Source organism: Martes martes, assembly GCF_963455335.1.
Source record: "Martes martes genome assembly, chromosome: 5".
Lineage (NCBI taxonomy): Eukaryota > Metazoa > Chordata > Mammalia > Carnivora > Mustelidae > Martes > Martes martes.
Window position 1 is genome coordinate 12,003,146 of NC_137892.1, and position 17,924 is coordinate 12,021,069.

At 33.6% G+C, this 17,924-nt stretch overlaps 1 protein-coding gene and 1 pseudogene across 2 annotated transcripts; one reads left to right on the forward strand and one right to left on the reverse strand.

The window, feature by feature from the left end:
• Positions 1–1,402: 1,402 nt before the first annotated feature.
• Positions 1,403–2,350, reverse strand: LOC308342681 (olfactory receptor 5V1-like; the record flags this gene model as incomplete). Its single annotated transcript, XM_080803250.1, has 1 exon — positions 1,403–2,350. One exon carries the CDS (start codon positions 2,348–2,350, stop codon positions 1,403–1,405), a length of 948 nt encoding a protein of 315 aa, XP_080659376.1.
• Positions 2,351–13,565: 11,215 nt separating this feature from the next.
• Positions 13,566–14,521, forward strand: LOC308342682 (olfactory receptor 14A2-like; annotated as a pseudogene). The gene has a single exon. The product of its transcript is annotated as an olfactory receptor 14A2-like (transcript).
• Positions 14,522–17,924: the final 3,403 nt, after the last annotated feature.

Here is a 17,924-nt window from a genome sequence, read left to right on the forward strand (position 1 = left end):
GCAGAGACAAGATACAGTGAAGTGTGACGCGACCTGTTATGAGCTGTATTGCTAAATTTCATGAAATAATCCTTAAATGTAGAAGTTTGAGAATAATTGTTTTTTTTTAATTGGCTGGAAAAATTTATTTATTTATTTATTTATTTATTTAAAATTTAATCTTATTTTTTTCAGTGTTCCAAGATTCATTGTTTATATACCACACCCAGTGTTCCATGCAATATGTGCCCTCCTTTATACCCACCATCAGGCTCACCCATCCCCCCACCCCTTTCCCTCCAAAACCTTCGGTTTGTTTCTCATAGTCCACATGCTTTCATGCATCATCCCCCCCTCCAATTTACCTCCAATTCACTTTTCCTTTTCTTTTCCTAATGTCCTCCATGTTATTCCTTATGTCCCATAAGTAAGTGAAACCATAGGATAATTGCCTCTCTCTGCTTGACTTATTTCACTTAGCATAATCCCCTCCAGTCCTCTCCATGTTAGTACAAAATTTGGGTATTCATCCTTTCTGAAGGAGGCATAATATTCCATTGTATATATGAACCAGATCTTCTTTATCCATTCATCTGTTGAAGGGCATCTTGGCTCTTTCCACAGTTTGGAGATTTTGGCCATTGCTGCTATGAACATTGGGCTTCAGATGGCTCTTCTTTTCACCACATCTGTATCTTTGGTGTAAATACCCAGTAGTGCAATTGCAGGGTCATAGGGACGCTCTATTCTTAATTTCTTAAGGAATCTCCACACTGTTATCCAAAGTGGCTGCACCAACTTGCATTCCCCCCAGCAGTGTAAGAGGATTCCCCTTTCTCCACATACTTTCCAACACGCGTTGTTTCTTGCCTTGTTAATTTTGGCCATTCTAACCAGTGTAGGGTGGTATCTCAGTGTGGTTTTGATTTGGATCCACCTGATGGCTAATGATGAGGGATATTTTTTTCTTGTGCCTGTTAGCCATTTTTTTGTCTTCTTTGGGGAAGTGTCTGTTCGTGTCTTCTGCTCATTTTTTTTATGTGATTATCTATTTTTGGGGTGTTGAGTTTGAGGAGTTCTTAATAGACCTTGGATATCAGCCCTTTGTCTGTAGTGTCATTTGCGAATGTCTTCTCCCTTTCCGTGGGTTGCCTCTTTGTTTTGTTGACTTTTTCCTTTTTAAAGATTGTATTTATTTATTTGACAGAGAGAGAGTGCACAAGCAGGTTGAGTGGCAGGGAGAGCCCAGTGGATAGAGATAAAGGTATACATATACAAATAGGAATAACTAGTTATATGTATGTGTGTTCATAAATTCCTAAGAGTACATAAATATGTGTTCTATATATCAACTGAAAATTATTCCATGAATTATTTCTATGAATTTTTTCTAAAGTAAGCACCAATATATTCTGCTTTAATATCATAACTGTTGTAAACATGCTCTGTGACAAAGAAACCTTCTGAGTGCTTCTTTGACCTCCGTGTTTTTTAGGCTATAGATCATGGGGTTTAACATTGGGGTAATAACCCCATAGAGCATGGATATGAGTCTGTCTCTGGCTGGAGAGTGCTTGCTGGAGGAAGGGCGAATGTAGGTTAATATTGCTGTACAATAGAAAAGACAGACCACTAGGAGGTGGGAAGCACATGTGGAAAAGACTTTGTGCTTCCCTTCCACTGACTGTATCTTTAGTATGGTGGATATAATGTAGATATAAGAGATAAAGGTGATCAGGAAGGTGCTGATCCCCAGTATACCTCCTACCACTAAAATAAGCATTTCAGTTACATAAGTAGATGAGCATGAGAGGGCCATCACTGGTGGGATGTCACAATAGTATTGGTTAACTCGGTTGGACTTGAAAAAAGACAGGTGAAATGTGGACACTGTATGGAGGAGGGAATTGAGAAACCCTGCTGCCCAGGTCCCAGCTGTCAGCTGGACACAGTGAGCCTTTGTCATGATGAACATGTAATGGAGAGGGAAGCAGATGGCCACATACCGGTCATAAGCCATGACAGCAAGAAGGAAGACTTCAGTCCCTACCAGGGCCACCAGGAAATAAAGCTGTAAAGCACATCCAAGGAAAGAAATGCTTTGCTGCTCAGTCAGGAGATTCTGCAGCATCTTGGGGACAGTAGCTGATGGGCAGAATATGTCTACGAGGGACAAATTTGCCAAAAAGTAATACATGGGTGTGTGTAGCTTTTTCTCAGTCCCAATGGCCAAGAGAATGGTCCCATTTCCTACCAAGGTGATCTGATAGATGATGGCAAAAACCACAAAGAGAGGGTAGCGCACCTCAGGGAGGTCAGAGAGCCCTATGAGAATAAACTGAGTCACGGTGGTAAGATTGTAAATGTCCATCTCCTCTCTCCACAAGGGACTCTCTGGAAGAAATGAAACAAACAAACACCAGTTAGGCTAAAAAGCCAAGGAGACCAGTGTTGTGTAATTCTTGGAGAAATGTTGATGTGTGGTTGGTAAATTCTGCTGTAATGATAGAGATTTAATTGATTAGAACAACTGTGTAAAATATCTCCTGTATTCATATTTCTTGAAATATTCATCCTCAATTCTTTATTAAAGAGACAGATTTCTGAGAAACGAAGGAGACATTTCAAAAATTCCATTCTCAGTAAAACATTTGTGGATCTTTTGTTGGTGTTTGGGATTTCAGAATTCAATGAACATTGATGGTGTGTTTCCCTTACTTATTTGGGCATTGACATTATCTTCTTTTGTATTATCTAAATGTGTACAATTCTATGCACTACATAAAATCTACATAACTCAATAGTGGAAGCCGTGCGTTTTACATGACACACAACTTTAATAAGTGTTAGCAACTAGAAGATATATAGTCTATTTGTCTAAATAATTATTCAGTAAAAGAATAGATGGTTTGTCTCCTATTCTGATGAAGTGTTTCTACTGGTAATAAATAAAAGTGGGAATAATTTTATAACTTCCAAAGTATAGTAATTTTAATATGAATATTAACATCTGTTTTCCTGCAAAGAGAATACTTTAATAAAATTACAAAGGCCTTCAAAATATAAATAAATCCATATGTGTGTGTGTGTGTGTGTGTGTGTGTAAAATCTGTTTTTGATAGTGTTTGTGAAGAAATATACTTGCATAATATTCAACTCCCTTCCACATAAAATTTAAAATTTCACCATGTGTCTAATTATTTCAGGAAACATAGGGTTTAAAAGTATATATGTATACAATTTATATTATATATTGTAATTTAATTATAATTAATTAATTATGATTATGTAATTTTGATCTTCTTGGCCATATTAACTCATTTAATTTTAATTGCATTTGTATGCATTTTTATTCAACATAATTATAATGTTTAAGCCTATTTACAAAAATAAATTTAATAAAACTTCCAGAAGTCAATACTTTTGTGGATTTTTTGCCATTTTGAAAATATTTTCTTTTTTTAATGTCATATGTGTGTGATAGTAAAATAGAAGATAATTCAAAAAAAATGTAAAAGTCATATTTGATGGCCTCTCTGCCCATTTATTTTGTGTAATGGAAATTGATAATTAGCTTTGATCAGTGAAAATATCCAGTGTATATAATGTAGATTACACATAAATATTTATTTAAATAGAATTAAATTATTTTTGACACTTTTTTCAATGTAATACTTAAATAAAAATCTGTGACACTACTTGGGAGAAATTTTCACTCCTTCTTCAAGCAGCATCAGTTTTGTACCATGCTTGTGAGTAAAAAACAAATAAACAAAAAACTTTCATTAATGATATTAAAATCATAAAAAATAGGAAGGAAAATTACTATAATAAACAGAAAGTGCTTGAACATCATTATTTAATCAGCAGATATTGATGATATCAATGAGTGAATTAAATGTGATAAAGAGTGATATTAATGAGTGAATTAAAAATATTGGTACAAAAAGTATCTATCATGTCAGTTCTCAAATTCTCATTTAAGATTTTACAAAACTGCTCAATTTGTCTACATATTTACATACTTGTTTCCTGAAAATGTTATAATGAATTTAACAATTTTTAAAGGGAACTTTCTATTAAAATAAAAAATAATATTTTGGGAAAAACATTGAATTCTATGCTCAATACTTATTTTTCTTTTTACCCACACTTACTAATTGGACTCCTTTTTTGTAATAAGGATTATGATAAATAAGTCAAAAGCAACAAAATGAACACATAAGTTACATTGGGCTCCATAATTAATACGTATCTCTCATAACATAATGCATATTCCCTACACTTTGTAGTTTATTAAGTTTTTAAATCAAACTTATTGTCTTGGCATATAGAATATATAATTTGTTTATTTGTTTTTTTAAGATTTTATTTTTATTTATTTGACAGACAGAAATCACAAGTAGGCAGAGATATAGGCAGATAGAGAGGGGGAAGCAGGCTCCCAGCTGAGCAGAGAACCCGATGTGGGGCTCCATCCCAGGACTCTGGGATCATGAACTGAGCTGAAGGCAGAGGCTTTAATCCACTGAGCCACCCAGGTGCCCCTAATTTGTTTATTTGAACAGGGAAATTTTAATTACCAGAGAAGTACCCTTCTTTTGAAATCAAATGTAAATCAAACATTTATGTATTTGCCATTTATTTAAAAGTAAGAGTAATATTATTGTTAATAATATATTTCTGAGGATAAAATTCTATAACCTTCCTTATTAGTCCAGAAAATTGATAACATTTATACTAGAGAATCTGAAATTCTTGTGAAATGCAATATCTCTCCTGTCTTTTGAGATTGGTATAAATGTAAGCATTTAAGTATATGAAAAATACACACAGAAATCAGTTTGGGTTTTTTTTCTTGTTGTTGTTTGTTTGTTTGTTTTTGGTAATAGATAACCAAACATAGAGTTAGAATTGGGACAAGGGATATATGGCGAAGATTAACTTTATCTTGGATATTACCCAGAAATCAAGCACTCTCATATTTATAGGACTTACCATATGCATGGGATGAAATCCAAATGTACTGAAATCCAAATGAAGCTGGTTTATTTAGCAAATAGTTAACCCAAATTTCCTGTATAAAGGGAATGAACAACACTCAATTAAGTAAAAATAATCATCAATAAATCTTACGTCTTGAAATGATTTAAAATTTACAATGTATTTAATAAATCAATATCAAAATTATATTTAAAATTTCTTTAAAAATAGGAGGATGTTTTTCATTAAAGCTATATTGTTAAAGAAGTTCTATAAGCCTTTTAATCAATGATTAATAGTAAATAGAAGGACTCATCAATGACCTTCTAAAATTTAATCTTTCCAAAAAAATATTTAATATTTGCACCTGTTTGTAACATCCTTCTTGTCTGTTAGGTCTCATGGATCCAATTTTCTAGGGAACATATGCTCATGTCAATGCGTCAGAAAAATTCATTAAATACATCAGAATTCTACTTAGAGAGGTTTGAGATACACATTTGTGTGAGCATCCACAATTTTTAGGGCTGAAATTAAACTATATTATACACTTATTTAAATATACATGGTATAATATTTAAAAGGCCTCATTATAGCTTACTGATTAAGTTTTAACTAGTTTCATTTTTAACTAGTTTCCTAAATGTGTATGTTTTTACATCATATTAAGATATCCACAATCACCCAATTATTTATTTTAGTTTTAAAAGTCCAGACTTTTACATACAATTTTCTTTTCAAGATTCAGAGTATTCATTATCAATAAAAATATTCAACAATAAGAAAGCAAAATGATCTACCAAAAAAAGCATCAGCAATTAAAAATAAATTTGTCACTGATATATAGTGTGTCTATTGCAATTTATTCTATAGTTGATATCATGCCCGCTTTTCCCTTGGGGGAAAATAATGACTCTAGAGAGAATATTCTGCTCTTCATAAATTTAATTACTACCAGCCTAACAATAGTCACTCATTAATGGTAATAGGAACCTGCTTATTTTATACTCAATTTGGTGAAAATGGAAAGAAAAACCCTTAAATTATAGAAGAGTAAAGCTTTCTGTCTTGTAATTGTCTAAGGTAAGATTGTGCCTTCAGGGAATATAGGTGAAGAGTATATGGGTATTCATTATGCCTTTTAAGTTTGTCTACAATTTTGTAATTTTTCCAAAGAAAATGTTGGGAAAAACATCAAACATGAACTTTTAAAAAAATGGCATTATCCAGAGTAATTTGGCTACATGGACTTCTATGTGCATTTTTTAACTTCTAATTTTTTAAGAAATAATGTGAAATATTTGCAATCTCTTTTTAGGTTTTTGCACTAATTCTTGTGTACTTTTTGGAATAGATTTTAACTGTAATTCTGTTATATGTCTTTACTTTTTAGGTCTTCAGAAAATGGAGGTGTACACTCTTATAAAATAACAAGAAAATATCTACACATTTGTTATCACATTTTCTTAAGTCTTATTTTCCTCTCCTCAGCTGCAAATTAGTTGATCATTGTATTTGTTGGAAACTGTGATTCTGCTGAATCAAAGGAAAACCCCTCAAAAATATTGCTTAATTAATCAAAGGAAAACCCCTCAAAAATATTGCTTAATTAATATTGCTTTAAAAATTTCACTTTTTTTTCTTTTTTTCTTTTCACACTGAAGAAATACAGAGGAATAATGCCATCTCTAACATCTCCATCTCTAACATCTAACATGCACCTGGGCTCTCTTAGCCTTCTCTTCAGCTTTCTATGCATACACATCTTAAGGGACCAAAGGGTTGTAGCAGTTTCATCCAACCATCCATACACTTGGTTCATGAGGGTCCTGACCTCTAGAAAAGGGGTGGGGTGTTGGATGCAAGCTTGATTAAGCTACTTGGAAAAATCCTTATGAAAGCAGTTGTGAAAATTCTAGTTACTCCAAACTTGAAAGGATTTAGTTATCTGACCACCCTTAGATTTCAGGAGTCCTGGACATATTTTTTTGTTGTTTGTTTGTTTTTCAGAAACCTCTTTAAAAAAACAACTAGCAATTTTAAGCAACCTTAACTGAGTTCTTATTTTGTATAATTATATGCACAAAATAGCATGAAATTTTTATGTTTTTTAAATTTTGTGCTATTACTTTATTGTATTTATAATAACTATCTTAATGGTATGAAGTACAATCTGATTTTGTTTATTTTTAAGTTTTTGTTTACATTCCAATTAGTTAACACAGTGTAATATTAGTTTTATTAGATAGACAATGTAGTTTTTCAACCCTTCCATACATCACTGGTGCTCATCAAAAGCATCACTGGTGCATTCCTTGATCCCTATCACCTATTTGTCCCATCCCTCCCTCCCCATGCCCACCTCACTTCTGGTAACCATCAGCTTTTTCCCCTACAGTTAAGTTTCTCTTTCTTGGTTTTTCTCTCTCCCTCCCCCACCTTTGCTCATTTTATTTTTTCTTAAATTCCACATACAAATGAAATCATGGTACTTGTCTTTCTCTGACTGACTTATTTCACTTAGCTCCAACCACATTGCTGTAAATGCCAAGATTTCAATCTTTGTGATGGCTGAGTAATATTCCACTGTGCATATACCACATCTTCTTTATCCATTCACCAGTCAATGGACATTTGGTCTCTCTCTATAATTTGGCTATTGTAGATAATGCTTCAAAGATCCTCAACATTATTCATCATCATGGAAATACAAATCAAAACCTTAATGAGATACCACCTCACACCTGTCAGAATAGCTAAAATAAAAACTGGAATATAAATAAAAAACTTCAAAAAAGTAGTAACAAATCCAATTTTTTTAGTTCTATAAAATTTCAAATAATCCTTAAAATTTACCAGGATAGCAGAAATAAAGAGTAAAAAAGGAGTTGGAAACAAAAATTAACCATTTGGCTCAGTGGCTTAGAGTGCCATTTTTTATATTCTGAGGTTTTTCTTATTTATAACTAGTAGATGTTTGGTGATTTTTGTGGAGTATGTGAAGCAGGAATTCTTAATATGGCCAGAAAATGCTTTTTATTTTTATTTCTTCTGCTATATTCAAAACAATTGTATGTGTAAAAATTAAGTTTGATATGACTGAGCTTTGAACTATGATCCTAGACTATGAATAAGGAAATAAAGTAGTGACCAATATGTAGAAGCCTTCACTGGGTCTGATGCTCTGATGCTCTGAAGATGTCCTTCCTGTACTCACTAATACATTTTTACAAGGATTTTCATTTGCAGCATTATTTGCAATGGCAAAATTTGGAAAAAACAAAGAAATAGGATATTTGTTAAACTATGTAGACTATCTTTTTGGCTATAAATAATAATGAAGGAAATCTATGAGCTGATGTGACATGATCCCAATCATACTTCAAGGGAAAAGTCTAATGCAAGTGAGATTACATAGTACATTATAAAATAAGAAAAACACATATGCCTCTTCTTTTTTGCAAAAGGAAGCACAGGAAAAGTTTAATCTATTAAGCCCTGAAACTAGTGTTCTGCAACGTACTGAGTGACAGAGTAGAAAGGATAGGAATGGAACAGAATTTCAATGAGTATACTTTTGTTGTTATTATTGTTGTTGTGTATATTTTACTTTAGTGAGGCATGCTAATTTTCTACATATCAAAAAAACCTTAATTCATCAAATGTGGATGTCAAAAAAATTAAGGTGGAACACAAATTGAATCAAAGAAAATAGATGAATTTCAGAAAAAAAATAAGTTTTGAAAATTAAAAGTAATAAATTGTTCCACACAAGTTTTGAGCAGAGTTCTTCAATTATATATACACAATCTAGAGAAGAAAAAAGAACTACCAAAAATCTTCACCTATTTTATGTAGTCTAGTTATTACAGTGATATGATTATACAAATTCTAAAACAATGTTATCCTTATTTTAGGATTGTGCAAATGAAGTTATAATTTAATATTGCTGGGATCTAGGGTTTCCAGTATGGAAGAATAGAAGAAATGAATAAAAATATGAATCCAGTGGGTAATCAAGAATCACCAGTATAAATTCATGATATAATTTCTGCCAAAATGATATAGAAGCGATGAAGCCTCAGTAGCAATAACCAAATGGAGAGATTCTCAACACAAATTGTGTTTTCTTTCCTTTCCAAGCACAGGTTTAGTTTCCCAGGAAAAATTTTGCAGTACTACTCTCCTTTCCCAGAGACTACATCTTGACACACAAATAAATAAAAGCAGTAATGACTCATAGTCCATTTATCAAAATGATTATAAACTGATATTGTATGCTTCTGAGTATGCACATAATAGTCTGGTCAAAGATGCTAGCCTAAATGTGATTATATGGAAATAAGTCCATCAACAATGAAAGCACATTCCTTTAGAAATGGTCCTACAATTTTCAAAAGTGTCAGTGCCATGAAAGAAAAGAAAGACTGAAGAACTGTTTCAGTTTATAGAAGACAAAGGAATGTTACCAATGAACACAATACTTCATCTTGAACTGTATCTTTCTTTTTTACAGAAAAGTGGTGAAAAAGGAAGAATGATATTAATACAACAAAATAAAAATTTTCAACTGCATATAATTTTTTTCCTGATAAATAATCTGTGACAAAGTACTAAGAATTGGGGAAACAGGGAAAAGCTTATTCGAGAATCTATTTAATTTTCTACACTAACATTTATACTATTAAGTCTACATGTAAGATATATTAAGTTTTATTAACTTTTTTTGGGAAAAAACATAGAAGCCAAATGAAATTTTGGTAATTATATCTCTAGTAGCCAAAATTACTTTGAAAGGAACCAGCAAAAAGTGTTTACTAATGTTAGTAAGATTTGTCACATGCCAAAGCAAACACATAAACAAAAACAGTCACACTTCCAAATTCTTAGAACTACATCTTTAAAAATTATGTTTTATAACTCTACAATGATCATTCTTCTTTTAAAAGATTTTATTTATTTATTTGACAGACAGAGATCACAAGTAGGCAGAGAGGCAGGCAGAGAGAGAGGAGGAAGCAGGCTCCCTGCTGAGCAGAGAGCCCGATGCAGGGCTCGATCCCAGGACCCTGGAATCATGACCTGAGCTGAAGACAGAGGCTTTAACCCACTGAGCCACCCAGGCACCCTCTACAATGATCATTCTTAACAGATGATCAAAAAAAATTTTGCTATGTTAGTTGGCAGCTTATAGCAAGGATTCTCAAAGCATAATGCACATCTGATTCACCAAGTTAGTTGACTAAATGAACACCCTTGGACTACAATCAGAGGCCCATTAAATTAGTAATTAGTAATATTTTACAGAACTCTTCATGGTCAGCCAAGTGCTCAAGTTATTAGTAGCAATTATAAAGTGATAACCACAAGCTTATAGTTTACTACTAATGGACTTAAGGAAATATTTAAGTACCTTGTTATTATTCTAGTAGAACTCTATATCACATCCTCTATGAGGTATTACCAATGTTTTCTGAGAACTGAACAATTCTTCCTATAGCAAATACAAGTGATTACAATACAAAAGTATCCTAAGAGATAACTCAACAAGGCTTTTGAGAAAACACTTAAGAGTTTCTTCTTTTGGGAACTCAAAGATATTAATCACATGCGTTTAAAAAAATGTTGTGGAGACATTAACTACAGAATGATTCAAATGACGTCAAATTTGAAATAAAGGGCAAATGGCTTTCCTGGTTTTGTTTAATCCTTCCATGTTAAGAAAAGGTCGCATCTTAGAAAAGTTTCAGTCCTTCAACAGAAGACTAGAAATACAATTATGTTATAATGACAGAAAGTGATCAGAGGAAGATACAGTTTTGTATTCATTTCAGGCACAGAACTGTTAAGTTTAAGTCTTCTTTAGTGTAGGGGAGGATTTCCACTCTGAGGAGTACTTGTTAGAATTATCTGATAAGTAACCCATTGCCCAGGCAGTTGAAGAACCATAATTATTTTAAGATATGAATCTCAAGTTTCTATTGGTAAAATATTAAATATTCTTTGTTTTAAAACATAAATAAATAAGGATTGCTGACATTAAAGCACTTGAGGGAAGACACCAAAAACAATGAGACTCAACAGCCAATTTACCCATGGTGCTTCCTCTTTTTGCCCCTGTCTGTATTTCTCCAGACTGATAATTGGAATAAGCTGATGAATGTGTTCAAAAGTATTTCATTGGTCTCCTATGCATTCTTCAATTTCACCACATATGTCTTCTGCACATATGATCCAGATGTCAACTCCCTTTACCTTCTTGTGTTACCTATGCTTCCTAAAGTGTTCCCTCCACTGGTTCTTGTTTCATAATCTCTTTCTCTTCATTTAAAATTTAGGTTCTAGGAAACCCTGAAAGAAAGCTCTTCCCAGCTTGCAATCTTAATCAGCCACCTGGATAATCTCTAAAATAATACTCTTTAAAAATTTTAAATGACATTCAACAGCATATGATTTTCCCCCTCATTTAAAGATTTATTTATACTTCATCGTGTACCTCCTCACATTGACAGAAACCTCCTGGAAAACAATCTTTACTTATTCATTTTTTAAATCTCTACCGTCAACTTTGGTGTAATTAATAAAACTTGATCTTTTCGAGAAATAATAAATAATTTAACAAGAGAAACTAAAGATCTAGGTAAATATTCTGAATTTTGAGAGAAGATATCTGATAGAATTATAAAATGTGGACAGCATCACATGATGAAGAAAACCTATCTAGTAAGACAGTAGGAATGGAGAAGACATTTTTATGGTGACCTCTAAATTAAACTTTCATGTAAAAAATCACTCTTTTTATTTTTCTTTTCCTGTTTGTTCTTTTTTTTTTTTTTACTTCCGCCATAGGAGTGAAATCATATGGTATTTCTTTCTCTGCCTGACTTGTTTTGTTTAACATATTACCTCCTAGTTCCATCCACGTCATTGAATATGGCAAGATTTCATCATTTTTAATGGCTGAGTAATACTGCATTATACCTATGTAGATAGACATATAGATTCTATATATTCATATTCCATATAGTATATGTTATAAATTAATATTATACATATTCACATTATATATGTGTTATGTATATATTATGCATAACACATATATTACGTTTTGGTGTCTGCTTTAATGTAAATAATATGTATGGATATAAATATATATGTGTGTATATATCACATTATTATGCATTCATCAGTCAATGGATACTTGGTCTGTTTCCATGATTTAGTTATTGTAGATAATGCTGCTCTGAACATTGAACAGCTTTTATCCCTTTGGATTAGTATTCTTGTATTCTTTGGGTAAATAGCTAATAGTAAATTTGTTAGATCATAGAATAGTTCTATTTTAAAATTTCTGAGGGATCTCCACACTGTTTCCCAAAGTGGCTATGCCAGTTTGTATTCCCAAAAACAGTGTAAGAGGTTTCCCCTTTCTCTGCGTCCTCACAACACCTGTTTCTTCTTGTATAACTAATTATAGTCATTCTGACTGGGGTGAGATAATATCTCCATTGGGTGATCAGGATTAAAAACTGCATTTGTTGTGATGAGCACCCGATGTTATATGAAAGTGTTGAATCACTACCTTACACACTTGAAACTAATGTTACACTATATGTTAAGTAACTGGAATGTAAACATTCAACCACTAGAAAGGTCCCACAATATCACAGTAATATGGTTTTCTATACATATGTGTATTCAGTGTAAATGAAGTTTTACTAAAAATTTTATTTCCATCATACATGGATGAAACATTCAACATATGTGAATTGCATGACCTCAAGGTTAAATAAACATTGAAGAAAATGTCCTTATTTTTATTACTTTGTTTGTAACCATAAGGTTAGGAAAAGTTAGTTGCTATTTTTGGTATATTTAATACATTGTCAATGTGAAATCATGATCGTCAACAACAAACGAGAATTGATAATTTGCTCCTGTTAGATTATTAGTAACACTAACACATTATGAAGACACAGTAATCTGAGTTGTTTCACAGAAATCAAAAGCATATATCATTATGTATGACACATTAATCTGATATAAATACCTAGCATGTTGGGGAAATGTTCATATTTCTTCAACTTATACACTTCTGATAGCAAGTTAAAGCTGGAGCAACAAGATCTTATGTAATTCATAGGAAGACTGCATTCACATACTACTTTTAGAATCACTTTACCTTAAAAAAAGATTGAACTAGTGCAGAAGTATTAAGGTAGATACAGGGCTCTTTTCCATTTAAATAATTTGGCTAATTGAATTTAAATAAAATAAAGTACATAGAACAAATACAAAAATATTAACCCCCCCAAATAATTATGTATATCAACATTGCTCATTTTTTAAAGACTTATTTATTTATTTATTTGACAGACAGTGATCACAAGTAGGCACAGAGAGAGGAAGGGAAGCAAGCTCCCCGCTGAGCAGAGAGCCGGATGTGTAGCACAATCCCAGGTCCCTGGAATCATGACCTGACTGAAAGCAGAGGTTTTAACCCACTGAGCCACCCAGGCGCCCAACATTGTTCTTGTTAGATCTGTAAATTGATTTTTGTTTGTTTATTTCCTTGTGCTGACAGGCAGTGAAGAGAATCGAGCATGACCAATGTCACCTTGGTGGCAGGATTTCTCCTTGTGAGGTTATCTGATATCCCAGAACTTCAGATATAATATGGGGTACTCTTCCTAGTGATTTACCTGGCTATCCTAATGAGTAACATTCTCGTCATTACTCTCACTACCCTAGACCTGCAGCTACAAACACCCATGTACTTTTTCATGAAGAACTTGTCTTTCCTGGATGTACTCCTTGTGTTTGTTCCAATCCCCAAATTCATTGCCAACAGCCTAACTTACAACAATTCTATTTCCACTTTAGGACGTGCCTTCCAGCTACTTTTAATGACATCCTTCTCAGCAGGTGAGATATTTGTCCTCATTGCCATGCCCTATGATCAGTATGTAGCTCTACGTTGTCCCCTGCACTATGAGCTAATCATGAATGCTGGTGCCTGTGTACTGATAGCAGGTGTTTCCTGGGCCATTGGGGGACTCTTTGGAGCTCTGTACACTGCTGACACATTTTTTTTATGCCATTCTGTGCCTCCAATGTGATGTCACAGTTTTCCTGTGATGTTTCCTCATTGCCAAGGATTTCCTGTCCTGAAACGCTCCTGGTAGTTTATACAAGTATTGGAATAGGTATGTGTTTAGGTATGTCTTGTTTCATCTGTACTGTGATGCCTTATGTTTATATATTCTCCACTGTGCTGAAGATTCCAACCATAAAAAGCCAGTCAAAAGCTTTCTCCACACGCTTTACCCATTTCATTGCTTTTACTCTTTTTGTTATAACTGCTTGTTTTGTTTATCTCAAACCATCCTCAAATCCACCTTCAGTTACTGGCAGGCTGTTTTCTGTGATCTACACTGTGGTACCTTCAAAACTTAACCCTGTAATCTACAGCCTGAAGAACAAGGACATGAAATGGGCTCTAATGAGATTGCTGCACAAACTTTTGGTCAATAGTCTCACTCCATTTAACACTCTCTAGTGCTTTAATGACCTCAGTAGACTTTCTCATCAATTACCTCATTCTTAACTGCAAGGACTTGAGGAAAAAAGATAATGTATTCATATACACCAAAAGAAATAAGTGCTAAATTGACTGATTCTAAGGTTGGATAAAAGCATTTTACTCAGGGGTGCCTGGGTGGCTCAGTGGGTTAAAGCCTCTTCTTTTGGCTCAGGTCATGATCCCAGGGTCCTGGGATAATACCCAGCTAAAACATAGGTGTCATATTTCTCATTCAGTGATCTTCTATGACAAACAATCTACTCATTTGTGGTATAACTTTCTGAAAAAAAAATCCTTCTGTTTTATTCTCTGGAAAAATTTTTAAAAGAGACCTTTCAACAAGTATAGTCCCATAAAGTCCATGTGAGCTACCAAGATAAAATTTACACATTACTTTCCCAAAGGATCAGTCTTTCTAATGCTGAAGCAGAATAAAAAGTAAACAAAAATAATAAGATATGCCAAGGGTCATTCTAGAGGTGTGCCTACATCTGTAAGCAATACTCAGGAGAGATATCTAAAACAGAGACAGAATACTGGAAGGAGATACAACCCAATACAGTTCCCAAAGATAACTGCTGGTCAACTGGGTAAACAGTATTTCTAGAGAGATACTAGGGAGAGGTATGGAGCTATAAGACACCAGTGTCTGGATGTCTCCCTGTCTTTACCTCCATTTGTGTCAGAGCGAAAATTTGTAAAATTTGTAAAAAAAAAAAAAAAAAAAAAAAAAAAACTAAGCAAACAAACAAAAAAAGCTATGATATCTTTTACTATCATAGCAGAAGTAGCCAAATTTGGGATGAACCTGCTTTGAACCTTATCTGGAACTTACAATGTTCACATTAGGAACAAGCAAACAAACAACAACCACAACAAAAACTTTAGATTTTTGTCTTACTTTGTATATAATCTGCCTTGAGAGTCTATGTTTTATCCAAATAACTTTTTGGTCTTTACAGTGACTTACTTCTGTACCTGGTAATTTGAAAAGAATACAACGATTTCTTAGGTATTTTTTTTTTAAGATTTTATTTGTTTATTTGACAAAGAGATCACAAGTAGGCAGGGAGGCAGGCAGAGAGGGATAAGGAAGCAGGCTCTCCACAGAGCAGAGAGCCTGACACGGGGCTCGATCCCAGGACCCTGGGATCATGACCCAAGCCGAAGGCAGAGGCTTTAACCCACTGAGCCACCCAGGCGCCCCTAGGTATTTTCAATCATGTTCTGTTCTTTTAAAATTATGATATTGTTTTATTGGCACTTGGATTAAATAAGTTGTATTGTTTCTTAGTCACATATGACCTTATTTAATCATGTACCCAAATTTCTTTTTTTAATTTAATTTAATTTTTTTTCAGTGTTCCAAAATTCATTGTTTATGAACCACACCCACTGTTCCATGCAATACGTGCCCTCCTTAATAACCACCACCAGGCTTACACCTACCCCAACCCTCTTCCCCTCCAAAACCCTTTTTTTTTCCTCAGAGTTCACAGACTCTCATACTTTGATTCTGCCTCTGATTTCCTCCAATTAACTTTTCCTTTCCTTCTCCTAATGTCCTCCATGATATTCCTTATGCTCCACAAGTAAGTGAAACCATATGATAATTACTTTCTCTGCTTAGTTTATTTCACTCAGCATAATCTCCTCCGGTCCTGTCCATGTTGATACAAAAGTTGGGTATTCATCATCTCTGATGGCTGTGTAATATTCCATTGTATATATGGACTATATCTTAACAGGACAGGAAACAACAGGTGTTGGAGAGGATGTGGATAAAGGGGAACTCTCTTATACTGTTGGTGGGAATTCAAGTTGGTGCAGCCACTTTGGAAAACTGTGGAGATTCCTCAAAAAATTAAAAATAGAGCTATGTATGACCCTGCAATTGCACTACTTGGTATTTACCTCAAAGATACAGATGTAGTGGGGAAAAAAAAGGACCATATGTACCCCACTGTTCATAGTAACAATGGCCACAATTGCCAAACTGTAGAAAGAGCCAAATATTGTTTGACAATTCTTTGGATTTTTACCACAGTAATAACAAATTGTAAAAAATAAATAAATGAGTATGATAAAAGAAGACTTTTGCATCTCTTACACATAAATTTATCATTGTTTTTCCATAGGGTCCATAAGAAAATCTTCACATTTTTAAATTATTTTCCAGTGAAGAAAGAGATATGCTAAAGTTCATTATATTTGTTTAATATGTACATGTACCAGTGCAGCAGTCTGCATTCCCAACAACAGTGCTTGAGGGTTCTTTCTTTCCAAATCCTCACTAAAACTTATTGTTTCTTGTTTGTTTAGCCATTTTAATAGGTGGGAGGTGATATGTCATTATAATTTTTCTATCTTTTTTTTTTGGACTTCTGTCATTATAATTTTGATTTGTATTTCCCTGATAATGTTAATTTGAGCATTTCTTCATGTGTCTGTTGACCATATGGATTTATTCTTTGGAAAAATGTCTGTTGATGTCTTCTGCTTATTTTTAAATCGTTTTGTTTGTTTGTTTGATGTTGAGTTGTATCAGTTCTTTACATATTTTGCACTAACACTTTATCAGATATGTCATTAGCAAGCATTCTTCTGCATATGACTATCCAGTTTCCCCAAAATGATTCATTAAAGATACTATCTTTTTCCCATTATGTATTCTCTCCTTCCTTATCTAAGTCTAATTGACCACATAACTATGGGTTTATTTCTGGATTTTCTCTTCTGTTATAATATTCTACATGTCTATTTTTGTTCCTGTACTATACCGTTTTGATGATACAAATTTGTAATATAAATTGAAGTCTGAAACTGTGATGCCTCCAACTTTTCTTTACATCCTAAGATTGCTTTGGCTATTCAGGTTTGTTTTTGTTGTTCCATACAATTGTAGGAGAGTTTGTTCAAGTTCTGTGAAAAGTGAAGTTGGCATTTTTTAAAAAATTTTATTTATTTATTTGTGAGAGAAAGCACAGGTGTGTTAGGGGGAGGGATAAGCAGACTCCTCACTGACTTAGGAGTCTGATATGGGGCTTGATCCCAGGACACTGGGATCATGACCTTAGCTGAAGACAGACATTTAACCAACTGAGACACCCAGGCACCCCTATAGTAGGCATTTTGACAGGGATTGCATTAAATCTGCCTTGGGTAGTGTAAATTAAAAAAAAAAAAAAGGTTTTATTTATTTATTTGACAAAGAGAGATCACAAGTAGGCATATAGGCAGATGGGGGGAGGCTCCCCACTAAGCGGAGAACATTATGCAGGGCTCAATCCCAGGACCCTGAAATCATGATCTGAGCCTAAGGCATAGGCTTAATGCACTGAGCCACCCAGGCACCCTGGTAGTGTAAAAAAACTAAGAA